Here is a 16,958-nt window from a genome sequence, read left to right on the forward strand (position 1 = left end):
TCCATCAATGACTACTAGCTACAGTAACTAAAGGGAACCTTGACATTCACAGACAATAAACCTCCGAATGCCAGTGCTAGGAGGCAACGCTGGGGAGCCTTGGTTGGGCGTGGGGTCATGGCTTAATGGTAGAGTATCTATTTTACATGTACAAAGTCCCAACTGCAATCCCCAGCATCTCCAGTTAAAAGGGTCTGTCGATGTGAAAGACCTTCCTCCACCTGAGAGCTACCACCAGTCAGAGTGGTGTGACTCAGTATAAGAGAACTTCATACATGTTTGTTTGTTGGGGCTCCAGGGCAATTGGTTAGCTACTTGGGGAAACAAGATTATGGACTAGACGTACAACATAGATCCAGCAGGGCTCTTTTTACATACCACGAGGGTAACATCAGAAGTACTTCTACCCTGTGAGAAGAGCTCTTCTGTAGCTCTTCCCCATCTGAACACTGCTGTGGTTTCCAGAAGGGGTGAAATGGTGGGGAGGAGCAGCACTCCTTATTTCTGATCATTCACTTTTATCAGAATATGAACTTTACTCCATATTCTTGGGTATTTGGACCCAGTATGTGCAAGCCCAAAATCTGAAACATTCACTTTTCCAGTTGAAAACATGAATACGTTGTAACCTTCCATTTGCCCTTTACAGAGACCATGTCGCTGACGTCGTGGTTCAGGTGGAATGATCCCCCAAGACGAATGTCTCAAAGGAGCCCCACAGAAATGGTGATAGAAACCCTAATGATGGAGCTGGGCTGGCAAATCAAGGAAGCTGAGAAACAGCAGCGGGACAGAGAGAATGAGTACCGCAAGGTAAAGACAGGTGTGGACTACAGCTGGCTGATTAACTACCAGAAGCTCAGCTATGATATCAGTCCAGGGGAACGTCTGCAACTGGAAGACTTGTGTTCCAAAATACACCCCTCCTACTGTGGTCCTGTTGTTTTCAGGTATGATGAAGCCTTCAGTGATCAAGAACTTCTTTGTGTTTGTCATGAAAATTCAGGACTGTGATGAGAATTCCTATATGGGCGGCCTGGGATTTCAATTCTTATTCCTCAATATGAGTTTTCGCAAAATGAGGGGAATGCTATATGTTTCACAGTGGTTTGTGCCTGTGTACATGTGGTACTGATGAGTCTTTCTTTTGTTCCCTGTTGCATATTTCGTTTACATATTTGGTTAGTATGTGAAAGTGGCCCTAAGAGAAAAACCAAGATCTAGTACTTTGACTGTTATAAATTTACAAGCGGGGGACCTGCAAGGACTTGTGGGGAGGGTATTCATTTTCTCCTCCTGCAATATTTCCTCTTTCCCTTCCCTGAAAGCCCCCAAGTGGAAGCACACTTGCACCCAATGTAACTGGCACAGGATGGGAGTGAGGGACTCATTGAGATCACCCCCTGTAAAAATACTGGTCACAGCATTTGGGCTGTAGATTCTCAATCACGTATTTGACTATTGTTTGAATATTGTTACCTTTGTTAAATTTTTAAGTTGCATCATTCTGTGATCTATATTTATTCATGGTTCTTGAGAAAGAATGGGAAAAGGGGAAGTATATTCCCAGTAGATGTTTTGAAAAGGAAGTATCTTTCAGGTTTATTGAAAGTTTTGGATACAGATTCAAAAACATGGCTAGATAGTTCCTGGGCTCTCCCCCATTTCCAGATCATTTCTAAACAAGTTCAATAGCACCAGTTCCAATAAACAGTCCTTGCGGGATCCACTGCTTCCCTCCATTGAGCGAACTGTCCATTTATTCCTATTCTGCTGTTTAAACAGCACTTTTAAAATAAATATTTCTTTATTAAAAATTCTGGGTGGCAAAATGTAGACTGGCTTAATACCTCTCCATTATCATTGTAATGAAACTAACATAATTTTTATATTATAAAAAGAATCACCCTCCATTTCCTTCTTAAGGGGAGTCTAAATTCAGTATATGTGAATTAAAGCACATAGACTGGTGCCTTTCCCGTCATTCTAACATTGTAAACTAGTTGACTTTTATCATCCCTCAGATTCCGGCAACTCATTGCTGAATATGAACCAGAAGCACTGGAAGTATCTCGGCTGTTCCGTTCTGCTCTACATGAAGTCATTGAGAAGATGAAAGAGGAGGAAGAGGCAAAGAAGCTTGCTAGGCAGTGGAACACAAAACACAAAACCAGCCTTTCCCTCACAACTTTCAAACCCCGTTCCAGGATTTCCCCATTCAGCAGCAACATCAAGACCATTTCAGAAGATGTTGAGAGAGGCACTGATCCAACCAGGAGAGTATGGAGCATGCCAGAGTTCAGGAACACCAGGGATTACTGACTTGATTACTTATAACAATAAGATTATAGAGACAGACCATTGTATTTATTTATTTATTACCCAATTGGATCAGTGTGTCATTTTTGTCTTCTATCCAGTTCACCCTTTTCTGTCGATGAATTTGCATGAACACTTTGAGGGCTTCTTTTAATCCATGTATCTGGAGTTCTGTTGTGCGGTCAAAGAAATGTGTGCAAGGTGAATCATTCATATGGATTGGCCTCACAAATACAAATTGACAGCTTTGTGTGCTATGATGTGGGTAAAAAAATTCAATACAGCCTAGTAATTTTGTTTTCCAAAGCTTGAAAAAGAAGTCCAGAAAAGTGGTTATGAGAATCAGCCCCATGTGTCTGTTTATCCTGTGTATAGATGCCTCCCTCTCTCATTGTGTCCATAGGAACTGGAGCTGATGCACATCTATACATTATTCACTTCAGCAGTCCCTGACAGAAATTAATTAGCATATCCAGGGGCCCACAAATACAGTTGCACAGTGGGGACCCAGAATTTATTTCTGGTGACCATTAATCTTCAAGTAACCCCCACCCCCTTACAATGAGTAACTTCCTTATAAAGCCGGCAGAGGCAATGTGTGCCACTTCCCAAACAGTGCCCATCTGTGTCTTCCGCTGGAACATCATCAACCTCACTATTAGGGGCTGGAGGGACTACACCACCCATCCCAGCAACTGGTTGTCCTCTATGAAATTTCCTTTCTGGGCATCAGATACTAAAGAGACATGCTTACTTTTGCCTTGTGGTGTAGGAAGCATAAAAAAGAATCTCACTGATTGTTAGGAACAGTGATTGATTACTATGGCCAGTCGAAATTTGTGGACCTCTCTGCATACTATTGATCAGTTAAAGGTTATTTGTAATTTATTTGTTTTGGGTGATTTTTCCTCTTTGGAAACCAATAGATGATCCCAGCCTGATACACCCTTGCTTTTAATCAGCCACTTGCCTGTGTTGAATGTCTCCTGGTGAAGATGAATCCTATATGCAGTTCTGTGCTATGGAAGTCTTCTCTCTGTCTTGTTTCTGGCTCTAGGTAAGAGGGAAAAGGAGCAGTGCACCATTTCTGTGATGCAACTCTAAAGCTGTTGCTGCTGTACTTATATCCCTTGTTTTGAGATAATTGGGAACTTTCTGGTGGGCTGTGCTTCTCTTCTAGAAGAAATATATTTGTTTCTGAACAACACTGATACACATGGAAGCTGCCCAGTTGTGTGTATTCATGGCGCACAAAATGCAACCCTAGTTAGAATGGATTTCTGAACATGACCTCATTTTAATCTACTTTTCCTTACTGGAAAGAGAAACTTAAGCCAGGGCTTTACTTTAAACAGGCTTTTTTATTGCAATCTTACCATTGCCTGAATTTGCACACATAGGGCATGATCCAGGCAAAACTGAAGTGCCATTGATAGCAATAGGAGAGATTGTAAGTTGTGGTTTAAGTCTCCATTGAAATCAATGGCACTTTTAAAGGACATAACTGTGGTTGAATCTGACTCATTCTGCCATTTGCACAGAATACTATGGGCATGTTTGTAATCTTCAGGATGGTTTTTGAAGCCAAGGCTAGGCGTCAGCTGTTGTTGAAATGTGAGAGATCTGATCTCTTAAAACTTCAGGTGACCCTTGAAGGTGAAAGGGGCATCCAAGGTTAAAGTGCTTCAGGTAATAAATAATTGAGTACTCTCAAGTCTCAACCAACTAATGATGACCTCAGGATCATGGAGTTTTGAAGGCAAGAGATAAGCAGAAGTGGTTTGCCATTGCCTTCCTCTGCATAGCAACCCCAGGCTTCCTTGGCGGTCTCTCATCCAAGTACTAAGCATGGCTGACTCTGCAAGCTCTGATGAGAGAGGGCTAGGCGACCTATTAGGCTACTGCTAAAATTTCTCCTGGAATGATTTTGCTAGATTTTGCTCTACAAGCAAAACAGGACAGTGCGGATACGCGATTTTTTAAAAGTCTTTCCAGACAAAGGGTTTTTTCTCAAAACACCAGCAACTTGCATTTTTAAAAAAACAACTCAGGGCTTGCACATTACATCTCATTTGAAACAGACCATTTAAACTCAGGTTCAGAGGAAGAGATCAAAATGTTGACAATCATACAGTTGCTATGCCATTTTTCTATGCCTCTGAATATTTATTTAAGGTTTTTCCTAAGCTCTGTGTTTTACGTAAAGAGACTTGTACAGCTAAAATTAGAAGCTGACGGTGGCTTCCTGGCTTAGGGTTCTCCTCTCTTGCTTTCCCCCCCTCAGGGCACAGAAGTGGACACTGAGAAGGTGGGGGAAGGGCTAGCTCAGCTGAATCTATTAATGGTTTATTGTCGATAGGGCACTTTTTAAAAGTCAAGTTTTTTGGGGTAGAACAGATTTATTTTCTGTCTAGTTCTTGTATTTGTGTGTTCCCCCCTCCCCAGTTGTGTTTAGAGGCTAATCATAAAAGAAACCAACAAGCATGAAAAGCCATTTTCTAACAAGTCACATGACCAAGTTTTCTATCTATTCGTGTATCTATACATGTGTATTGTATTAAATTCTGAAATACATTCTTTAAATTTGGTTGTCCTTTTCATTGATTTTTACGTACTGCTGTTTGTTAGTACCCTCAGTATTGTTTCTGATGTTGCCATATTTTATTGAGACTGAGCACTATTTAAAACAAGGGAGGCTTCCTAACATAATTCCTCTTATTGCAGCATAGAAAATAAGATATGTTTAAAGAAGAAAAACAAAATAGATATGCTAAGTACTTATGGGATATAGGAACACCATCTTAAAAGATCAACAATTTTATATATGAGTGGCATAGTGTGGCTCATGTGACTAGGATCTGGGAGAGCCAGGTTCAAATCTCCACTCTGATATGGAATCTTGCTCTGTTTTGCCCAACTTTCCTCCTTTTTACAGCCTGTCACATGGCTTCTCTCCGCCTAGGTCCCATAATTCTCCAGCATTGTTTTTGGTGGTCAAGGGGGACCCCCTCCCTACTTCTCTTTGTACCAGTGGAAAAACTGGCTGGATCCAGCTATTCTCTAGGGAGCCTTCCTTCAAGTTAAGTGGTGGCTGAATTGGAGTAAGAGCCATTTAAGTTGGAGGAAAGCCATTTCTTTAGGCTGGATGAAGACTTCAAACTGCTCAATGGTGTGTGGGACTTATCAAAGGGAAAGGCGTACACAAATTATACTGCACACCACAGAAAAGCAAGGTTTGATATACTCATCGTTCAAATGCTCTGATAACTCTGAAGACAGGATGTTGGGGTGTGACATGGTAGAGGCCAATACAGCTTTGCAGGCCAGGAAACCATCTCTCCTTAATATGTTTAAACCAGCTGTGGATTGATGGAAATTAGGAATTTGAAGGACCGAAACAAGCTACTTGCCATGGCTATCAATAATTCCACGCCCCCTCAGATAAAAGGAATTATTGCCTTCATAATATTTCCATGGTAGGTAGTAGCTTTAAGTACTGCTAGTTCTCAACATTTCTTCAGTCTTACCAAACGTAAAGCATGAACCAAATTCAATAGGTAGTAAAAAAACAAAAGGAGACCATAGAAACACTAAGCAATAAATCTTGTGATTGCCTTTAACATGCACATCCCTCTGAAACTGGAAGTATCTACTTACATTTAAAAAATCAAATGAATCAGTCAACAAATTCTCTCATGCAGGACATTTGTTATCACCAGCAATTTTGAACAAAGTAGTTCCTAGTCAATTGCAGTCATCTACCACGTCATTGTAATAACTTTGATTGTGACCATTTTTGGATCAATACTTTCTCGCGAGGCCATGTTCTTAGATTAAATAAATGCACAAGCAAGAAATTGTCTTCTAAAAGTCACAAGACAACACTTAAGTGTCTGGATCAGTAATTTAATGAGGCTTGAAGATTATTTTAATGAACTTGGTATTAAGGATTTCCTTCGCATAAATATTAAATTAGTTAATACATCTGTGTCTAGACTGCACAGCAGTGATAAACAATACATATGCCAGATACCATCTTTATTCATTTGGAATCTATATGACAAATAATTATGTGCAGCAGAGAACACTTGGCTTATAGCATATGCAATGTTTTGCTAACTGCAACATGTTTTGGCAGCAAACCCCACTCCCTTGCTGATAGCATCCTATCAAAGCAGGCAGAGCTTGTCAGTGAAACAGCTGCCATACAACTTAGATGCAAGAAGGCTGAAAAAAAGGGAAGACTATGATGAGTGGCCTGACCGCCTTATTCCCCAGAAGACAAAGATACCCTCATGACAGAAAGTAGGTCCAGTCTCCATTCTGTGACAGTTGTTAGCCAGCCCAGCCTGTGAAGAACCTGGGCAAATAAGCAAGGAAGAAAAGTTGGAGGTTCATCAAAACTATATTAGGGTAGGAATAATATCTGAGTTTGAAAATATGGGAGAGCACATAAATGAGCTCATTTCTAAAAGAAATTCTATTTATGAAAGATTTTCATAATTTCTCTTTAAGAGTGGATGGACTGTGGCTCAGGTTAGCATAGTTTGCAGAATGGCCTGTCTTCAGTTCCTGGCATCTCCAGTAGCAGGTGATGGAAGATCTTTTCCTGCAAAACCACTGCCACAGAATAGATAATATTGAGCCAGACGGACCAGTGGCTTGACTTGATATAAAGGCAGCTTCAGCTGCAAAGAAAAACAAAATATTCAGTACACTTTTCACTGCACCTGCATTCTATTTAAATTCCATCCCCAATTCATTTACAGGTAGAGGGTGCCCTCTTCTGTTAAACTTGAACTGTTTCACCAAATGCTGGTTGTGAAAATGTATACCTTTTGAAATGCTGCACTGTACATTGCCCTGACCTGAATGGTGAAGCTAGCCTGATCTCATCAGATCTCAGAAGCTAAGCAGGGTCGGCTGTGGTTAGTATTTAGATGGGAGACCTCCAAGGAATACCAGGGTTGTTACACAGAGGCAGGCAATGGCGAACCACCTTTGAACGTCCTTTGCCTTGAAAACCCTATTGGGTCGTCATGAGTCGGCTGCGACTTGACAGTACTATCCACCACCACATATGCCTGGCTCGTAAAGCCTATTTGGAGTTAGGAAGCAGAGATAATTTGGGGGCTGGTCCCATCGGCACCTCCTCAGCTTCATATTAAGCAGTACTCTGATAATTAGGCCTCAGGTCTTCAAGATCACAAGCAAGGCAAAATACCCATAAGCTAAGGGGAGGGAGAGATGTGACATTGCATATTTTACCTACCAAATGTCAGATAAAGAAAATATATGTTTGCTGTTCTGGGTGGCAACCTGTCACCAACATCACATTTAATTCCACCCCAGGTTTCTATATAATCTTAGGTACACTCTTTGATTTCAGGCTACTTGGGTTTAGCGTAGCAAGACTTTAAAAAATAATAGTGAATTTACAATTTAGATTAAATTCAGAAGCAATGGATTTTATTTGTATTTTCTTCTAAAATAGAAGACTATATACTGTGGTGTCATAATACGTGCCCAGTCTTCTTCTGAAGTCTTTCTGACATACAGTGCAACTTTTCTGAATTTGGCCCACTGGGATTTTTGTAGTATGTACCTATACAGATAGCACTCCTTAAGAGAGACTAGAACATAGACTATAACAATTAGACCAAAAAGCAATCACAGTTGTCGATACAACACCCCCTCCCTTTACATATTCACATAATGATTATGTCTTCCCAAAATATTGTATCTGAAATCCTAGCACCTAGTTAATAATCAGCCACAAGGCAGATACCAACTGTCAAATGAACACACATTACACTGAAAAACAATGATTCAAGAAGTATTGTTGTATTCAGTTCTCTATAGTAAACACAAGATAGAAAGATGCTTTGCTGTTTACAACAAATATACTTAATACTAAAATATCTATACACAGATAGGCTTCTTTTTGAACAGCTTATTTGCAAGGACTCAGCTTTAACATGAAAAATGACAAAAGGACAACTGATGGTAAATTTGTATATGCTGGCTGCAATATGTACAGCAAATACAAAGATGTCATCTAACTTTAGAGAATTTTCAGTATCATACAATTTTTAAGCAGTCACCAGAGAAAAATGGGGGGGGGGCAACACAGTTCTTGACAAATTGCCAAATTCTTTACTTCGCCTGTCGTGAAGGAGGTACGTTATCTTCCCAGCAAGACAGTTTCAGCTTGTCACACATTGGGTTCTTCCAGCCCTCACTGTGAGCTTGTATTTGGTGCTTTGGGAAGCAGGATCACCAAATGATTTGAAAGACTTACTGGTCCTTGCTTAGTAGAACGTTCACTACAAAGCAGAGTTCAAGAAATCAAGGAGCTCAGCACGGTTTCTGTCTCGCTACAAATGAGAAAGCCAGTCATTAAAAGACTTAAAGTACACATTAAAAAATGACACACACTTCTTCCCCCACCCCCACCTCAAACTAGCTCCAAGTATTCACAATCCAGTTTGCAGCTTGGTTCTACGTTCAGAGTGCCCTTCTGATTTTAAGACTTACTTTCTGCATATTATATGAATTTATGTCTGCAAATGTGGGGTGTTAGATGTATGAATTTACATAACACTCAAGAGATTAAGGCTGCAGTCCTGTGCATACTTAACCTCAAATCTTGCTGAATTCATAAAGACCTCTTTCTGAGCAGACAAAAGCAGGATCAGACAGCAATCCAATAATTTTGAACACAGGCTGTTTAAGTTCTATCAAAATGCTGGGATTTATACAGACTTGTGTAGAGAATTGCAACATTTTAGTATTATAACCAAAAAATTAGAACAAAAACTATATGTTGAAGGCTTAGAAGGGGGGCTTTGAGATACAGAGGCATTTTTACAAAAGCAATAGGACATTATGAAAAAAAACTATGACCCTAAACCAGTTGTAGATAAGGACAACTAGTCACATCGAACAGTTGGTGGCCCAGATCACCATGCATGAAAAGACGCACCCAACCAATTCACTCACACACACGAAGCTGCCTTATACTGAAATCAGCCATTGGTCGACCAAGGTCAGTACTGCCTACAGACTGTCAGGGGCTATCCAGGGTCTCAGGCAGAGGTGTTTTGCCTCACCTACTACCTGATCCTTTTAACTGGAGATGCTGGGTATTGAACCTGGAACCTTCTGCATGCCAAGCAGATGCTCTACTGAGCCATGGCTCTTCCCCAAATTCAGTGGGGCTAAGATGATCATCATGATATGGATGAAACTGTGCCTCTACATTACAATTCCTGGAGAGCCACATCAGGGTACAGAGGTAAAACTAGATTATGAGTAATTGCATTCTGCAAAGTATTTTAGAATTCTAAGTCACTTTATTATCTTTAACACTGGAGCTAAATATTTACACATCAATAAATACAGATGATACCCCTTTCTGTCAGTAACAAAACCCCTTTTGAAACATTACCTCTTTATCCTTTTTACTCTTCTTTATTTTCATCTTAATTTTCTTTCCTGTGATCATACTGTAGTTTTGATTCTTCTTTTTATCTTTTAAGTACTACAACAACAAAAATGAGTGTACATAACAGTAAATTACTAGTATTCATAATCAAATCATTTTCCAAAAACTCTTCTGGCCTATTTATGCCACACTTGTGTCCATAAACCACTTAGAACAGCAAATAAGCCCCATGGCAGCATGACGCAGAGATACGGTGGAGTAGAACCATGCTGACTGTGCGGGTGTGCAGGCAAAAACTGGGCAGATGTGGGGACTTAGCTGCTGCCCTAGTAATCACCATTCCTGGTTCACAATCAGGCGCATGCTTGCTTAGCTTCAGCAATTCTGCAGCACCAAGAGCTGATCAGTGGGCTACTATCAAAACACCCCAGCAAGTTTAATATCTTCTAAATTGTGACAATAGTTTTAGAGCCTTTCAAAGACAAGGTAGAAAAGGAATGTTCATGCCCAGTTACATTAGCCATTTAATTTTTTTCTTCTCTGAAATTTGCTTTGAGAGAGGAAGCTATCACAATGTTTTTACAGGGTCGTATTTAAAAATCTTCCCTCTATTTTTGTCAGGCTGTTTCCATGGAAACAGTATTTCTATTGCTAACTTAAATCAGCTTAGTTTCTGGTTTCCATTTTTAAAAAAAAAACTGTTTCGTTCATTATACATTTACCCATAATAGTGTCTTCTATGACACTAACAACTCAATCTTAAACTCTGCTTTGAAAACATAATGGTCAGTATTGTAATGCCCTTGGTTTCAGACTGCAGTAACTTTGAGTAAGATTGCAATGTTAGACAAATTTGTGGAGGATAGGTCTATCAATAACCATTAGCCACCATGACTAAACGGAACCCCTATATTCCGAGACAATAACCTTCTGAATACCAGTGCCGGGTGGCAGAAGGGAGAAGTTTTGACCTCTGTGCCCCATCTGCAGGTCTTCTGGGGACATCTGATTGGCCGCTGTGTGAAACAAGATGCTAGACTAGTATTGGTATGACTCTTCACAGCTGCTCTTATTTTTATGGGAGCCTCTGTGTAAGAATAGCAATACAGTGCTATTTTTCAGCTCTCCTGGAAGGCAGGTATCTTCATACTCCCTTTCATCAATGATTATTCCCATGCAAAACTGAGAAAGTGGAAACAATAGAACATGTTCTGCTGCAATGTCCCTTCTACAACGATATAAGATCGCAGTACACTCTCCCCGTATTGTCATCCTTTCCTGGGAGGTGTGAAGAAGCTAAAGTTTCCTTTCTCTTAGCAGACTCTTCTAGGGAGATAACCACTCAAGTAGCCAAATTTTGCTTCCGGTCTTGTGGGATTCGTAAACGGCTGATTGAAAACCTTTCCCCATAGAAGACCTTTCCTCCTCTTCTTCGAATCATCCTTCCCAGAACCATCAACTTTTTATTATTTTATTTTGATTTTATTCAGAGCTGATATTGTATCGAAATAAAATTTGATTGATTGACTAGTCTAGTTCTATGAAGGAAGAGGACTGAAAGAATTGCTAACCGTTGCAACTCAGACCCACCTTAGAAAGCTGCACAGGTCCTGACTTTTCTTTCTTCCTTTTCTTTTCCTTCTTTTTCTTCAACTTATCTTTTTTCCTCTTCTAAAAACATATTAAAAGTAACACAAAAATATCAGTAACATTTTCTTATAAAGGTTTATAGCCTTACTTTCAATATACAGATAAATACTCAAGGCAGCTTAGGAATCATTTTAAATGAATATAAAATAAATATAAGCCAACGATCAGCAGTCACTCAAACATTTAAAAGTACAAAAGAAAATCACAACAATCATGGCTGAAAGACTAAGATATATTCCAGATTTAATCCATGAAGATCAAATGGGGTTTGTTCCAGGAAGACACCTGAATGATAATATCAGACATTTACTGAATGTAATTGAATATTGCAAGAGGAAGAGAGAAATGTTCTTAGATTCAGAAAAAGCTTTTGATGAAATATTTTGGGCATTTTTAATGAAAGTCCTACAAAATATGTTTAAACTGGATGCAAAGTATTTATACTAAACAGCAAGCAAGATCTTCAATGGAAAAAACTGAAATAGCAAAAGGAACGTGACAAGGATGTCTAATACCACCGATATTACTCATTTTGTCAATGGAAATATTCGCTATAAAAATTAGACAAGATACAAAGATTTATGGAATAAAAAAGACAAAGAAGATTTTAAAATGAAAAATTATGTGAATGATGTTGTGACTTCAGTGATAAAACCAAATATCTCTTTGAAATCTACATTGGACAAATATATAAATTTGGAATTTATTCTGGATATAAGAAGACGGGAAAGACGGCAGCTGAAGAGGATGAAGAGATAACAGAATGTGTTGTTACTAAAAACCAATATAATATCTGGGAATAAATGTAACAGGACAAAATGACAACCTTTATAAAGATAACTACCAAAAAGTTTGGACAAGTATTATTGAAGATATACAGAGATGGGAAAAATTAAAAATCTCATAGATAGGAAGAATCTCTACAGGCAAAATGAATATACTGCCAAGGCCATTGGTCAATCAAGGTCAATAGACTGAAGGCAGTTCTCCAAGGGTCTTGGGTCATGGTCTTTCATACCACCTATGACCTGATCCTTTAGCTGGAGACACCTGAGACTGAACCTGAGACCTTCTGCATGCCAAGCAGATGCTCTACCACTGAGCCACTGCCCCTTGGGATTTCCAAGCCATCTTCAAGGGCAGCTGAAAAAGGACCCATTGAGATCTGATTAACGGAAGCCTCAAGAACATTCTGAACTTCTGTATATAATGCAGTAAATAAGTCGGATTGGATGCAAGCAATTTTGTCCAGCGAGGGTTCAGTAAACTAATCACAGTGAAATTCTGAAATGTCCACTATTTGCTTCTGCGGACCTAGATGCAACCACTTGAAACAACTTTGTGGACTGGACGTTGTGCAGACACACTTGGTGGCAGAGGAAAAACAGTTTACATCAACTTTATAGAAAGGCCTGAGTCTTCTTCCATCATTAGTCTAGTTGTCGTCCCAACTGCTTCACTGTGTTTAGTGTCCCCCAAGAGCCAGGATGACTGGGGAACCTTCTTTACCTCTTCTCCCTTACTGTCACCCAAACCAATTGTAAGCAGTCTCGTGACCCCATATTTCCATAGCTGAGTAGCTCTTTAGCTCTGTTTCTAGTGAGTTGACGGCACTTAACACACACACACACACACACACACTAGTGAGTTGAGTGAATAATGAGTTGTTCTTTTCCAGTTCAGGTCACCAGCAAATCAGCAGCTCTCACATGACACTGTAGCTCATACCAGTCATCAGGGGAAGTTTGAAGAGGGGTGAAAAAAAGAGAAACTATCCCACGGGAGTTTGTCATATATCTACAACCAGAGTGAAATTGCTAAGAGGAAGTTGGTCAGGACACCACAGCAACTGTGTTGCTCGAGTGCATCTCATATTGGGCCTGAATCTATGAATAAAGAGACTAAAACATCCCTCTCAATATGCAGTAAAATTGATACATATTAGCCTTTCATTTACAAAAAATACAGATTATATATACACATGGATTATCACTTGATCCCTATATTAATTTTAGTTTTACCTTTTTGTTATGTTTTTCCTTTTTCCTCTTCTTTGCTTTTGATTTTGGAGAATCTAAAGTTTTGAAAAAGCATGTTAGGGGACTTCACAGTAAGCACTTACAAAGGCCAAGACTGACAATCACATTCAAGGAAGAGCCATGTTAGTCTTTTACAGCAAATGCACACACTTGTAGTAAGTATTTCAAAGGCTAATAGATTTTCTATGGACCAGAATTTGCTGTGGTGGACAGTCATGATACTTAACTTCTATACACTGGAGTTTCACGCTGAAGCTCCACACTTCTACCATTTTTTAGTCCTTCTACTACTCTATGTGCATCTCTCCCTCCCAACTGGGGATAAACTTCAGGCACTTGACAATCTTCATTAAATGACAGTCTTTGTGTGGTGGTGGTGAACGTACGTCCATATGGCCAAACACTGGTGGTGAACCCCATGCCCAAACACAAGGCCATAATGTCATGTGTAGTTGGCATTCTGTGCCCAATTCCCCCAATTTTTCTGCTTCTTTTAAAAGGAAGAACAATTTTGTAAACCAGATCATTACATATATGGGCCTTTAGGCAAGTACTCATGTGACGTTATGTGCATGACTGGGAGAGGTGGGGTTGGGCTGCAAACTAGGTACTTTGTAACCACTGGATTAAGAACCTGGACCAGACCCAAATCTCTCTGTGGAACCGTAAATACCAAGAACAGGGGTGGGGAACGTCAGGCCCGGGGGCCATTTAAGGCCTGCGAAATCATTTGGTCTGGCCCTTCATGGGTCCTGGCAGATCTCTATCTCAGAAGGATCTAAGACTGGCGATCCGCCTCCTCCCGTGGACAAGAATAGCCTCTATTCAAGGCAGATGTGAGTTTGTTTTGCCGAGAAAAGGAACCTTTTTCCCCCTTGCAGAAGAGTCATTAGCTATGGAGCTGCTAGGACCACCCAAGAAACTGTGTTAACCCTTTCCCACCCAGGCCATGGAGAAACGTATTCCCTCTGTATTACAAGAGGACTGGGGGCGGAAGTGGCGACAATGGAGGGGTTTAAGGGGGCAGGGCCAGAATGCAGGGGGGGGAGAGTTCTTAGCCAGTGTGTCCTCATTTCATCCCTGCAGGCGGAGGTAGCAGGAGCCGGCTGTAGAATCTGGCCCCGACCATGCAGAGCAGGAGCAACTCCGGCGTGCGGCTGGACGGCTACGCCCAGCTGGTGCAACAGACCATCTTGTGCCACCAGGTGGGCGAGTGCACCAACGGTTGGATGCCTGTCTGCTTTCCCCCATGGGGGGGTCATCTAGGGCAGCTGCCTGCTTGGGGCTTGGTTGGCTAATTTTTAAGCTGATAATTTTGTATGGCCCGCGAATGATGTTATAAATATCCAAATGGCCCTTGGTGGAAAAAAGGTTCCCCACCCCTGACCAAGAAGAAGAAGAGCTGGTTTTTATATGCTGATTTTCTCTACCTTTTAAGGAGTCTCAATACCACTTACAATCACCTTCCCTTCCACTCCCCACAAGACACATTATGGGGTAGGCGCAATTCAGCTGTTTCTTAAGCGCAATTCAGCTGTTTCTTAAGCGTGAGAGACCTCTATGTGCTCACTGAAAATTTTGCACAACACAAAGCTCCAGTGCTCATTACAACATCAGGCCAGCTCCATCCAAGCGGCTGCACTTTACATGTGGAACATCCTGAAACACCAAACAGGACAAGCGCACAACTTCCTAGCAATCCAGGTAACTGTTTATACTGGGTTTGGCAGTTGGCAACATTTGCTGAATTACTGGATGTGTAACACACTTAGAAAAAAAGATCAGCACAGCACAATTTTACCTCTACTACTAGAACTGCTTCTGCTATGTGAAGCAGATGATCTCGAAGAACTTGAAGAGGAAGATGCAGAGGAACTGGACGACGTGGTGGAGGAAATGGATGATGATCTACTTCTGCTGCGTTTCCGTTTCCTTCTCTCTCTCTCTGGAAGAACGAATAAAATAAGGGATAAAGGATTAGGATTTTAATTATGTTTTAGTTTCAGACATTTGTTTTAAAATGTTTTATTACAATTTTTATGCTGTTTAACTACTCTGAGAAAGTAAATATTAATGAGATAAACGATAAATTAATAAATATTAAATAATCCCTGCAGTTTCTTCTTCGGTTCTCTGTTGCTGAAGGAATTCCAAACAATGAAACCAATTCATGTGACAATTTTTTATATTCTGCAAATGATGCAAGCTGACATTTCAACGATAAGAGCATGGCAGATCGCTCAGGAGCACTTCCAACAGAAATCATGGCTCAAAATGCTCTCAAAAATCTTCAAGAGGACTCCAAAGGAACACATTTATAAGATCTGGAAGACACCTGAACAAATCGACTTACGTAATATCCATATGAATGAGCCTTAGCCTAAACTGGAACCAAACCATAATGCTACTTGCATGCAGAACCATAAAACTGCAATATGCTCTCTAGAAGCTTCTTATCACAAACTCAGCGACTGATCTTACCTCTGACTTTTGTTTTCTCTTGTGAGGTAGCACATAGTGTCCCACATTTCTCTTCATGCCTGTCATCCATATCTGTGAAACACATACAGACCATCACCACTGTCAAAAACATTTTTCATGAAAGACGAGGAAACTACCCAGAGGCCCTTAGTGCACTTAAATTACCAAGAGCTGAAACAAGAGTCTAATCTAAACATGATACAACAAATTGTGCTCAGCTAGCAACACCTACAAACAAATGTAAATAGTTAATAAATATGAGGTTATCTAACATTTTATAGCTGTACAATGGTTTCAGACACAATTTCCATGGCAGTAAATATATCAGAACTCTTCTTTTGAACAGGTCAATCCAACTCTAGTCCCTAATCTGAGTTTCTATCTGTGTCCAATTCTGCCAAGAAATATGTTATCATAGCACTTTAAGAAATGCAAGTTTATTCCCTGGATCTGGAAACTCTCCACTGCATAAACACAAGCTAACAAGCCAGAGTAGTCATTGCAAAGATTTGAGTATTGCATTAGATACCTATAAATCCCCCACTTTACCTCATGGGGCAGTTGAAAGTCTTCTCTTAGCAACACCACACAAGTATATACTTTAAATATTTGTACTGTACGTTACACCTTTTCAATTCTGGGCATACACTAGACTTACGGCCAAGTTAACTGTTCCTTAACACGTCCGAACCATTATTTTAGAATTCATATAAATGCCCACACCACAGTGCAACGGGCCCCTCTCCCAGGCTTGCAACTCGGCCACCGTGTGCAGAGGCTCGTCACGAAACAGCGGCCCGTGGCTATGCCCCGGGGGTCATTCATGAGGGAAGTCCCGCCAAATCCCCCTCGGCTGCCTATAGCAGCAATCTTCGCCATGGGGGCAAAGTGGGGGTAGCTGCTAGGGCAGCGATCCCGGGTTGGCGTGGCTCTTCGTACGAGGCGCGAACGCATTTCAAGGGCCGCCCCCTCGTTGGCGCGAGGAAAACTCTCCGTGGACACAAAAAATGTCGCGCGACCCC

General features: G+C 40.6%; 2 protein-coding genes across 2 annotated transcripts; one reads left to right on the plus strand and one right to left on the minus strand.

Moving 5' to 3' along the window:
* The first annotated feature begins 652 nt into the window (after positions 1-652).
* Positions 653-2,425, plus strand: RD3 (RD3 regulator of GUCY2D). The gene is made up of 2 exons (XM_056853829.1): positions 653-950; positions 2,025-2,425. The coding sequence occupies exons 1-2, from the start codon at positions 655-657 to the stop codon at positions 2,320-2,322; spliced, it is 594 nt and encodes a 197-aa protein (XP_056709807.1). The 5' UTR covers positions 653-654; the 3' UTR covers positions 2,323-2,425.
* A 6,085-nt stretch (positions 2,426-8,510) lies between these two features.
* On the minus strand, positions 8,511-16,072 carry LOC130481130 (protein FAM133-like). The gene is made up of 6 exons (XM_056853830.1): positions 15,937-16,072; positions 15,257-15,400; positions 13,438-13,490; positions 11,357-11,437; positions 9,770-9,862; positions 8,511-8,696 (listed from the first exon to the last, which is right to left on the minus strand). The coding sequence occupies exons 1-6, from the start codon at positions 16,046-16,048 to the stop codon at positions 8,646-8,648; spliced, it is 534 nt and encodes a 177-aa protein (XP_056709808.1). The 5' UTR covers positions 16,049-16,072; the 3' UTR covers positions 8,511-8,645.
* Positions 16,073-16,958: the final 886 nt, after the last annotated feature.

Source organism: Euleptes europaea, chromosome 7 (genome assembly GCF_029931775.1).
Source record: "Euleptes europaea isolate rEulEur1 chromosome 7, rEulEur1.hap1, whole genome shotgun sequence".
In the NCBI taxonomy this organism is placed as follows: Eukaryota; Metazoa; Chordata; class Lepidosauria; order Squamata; family Sphaerodactylidae; genus Euleptes; species Euleptes europaea.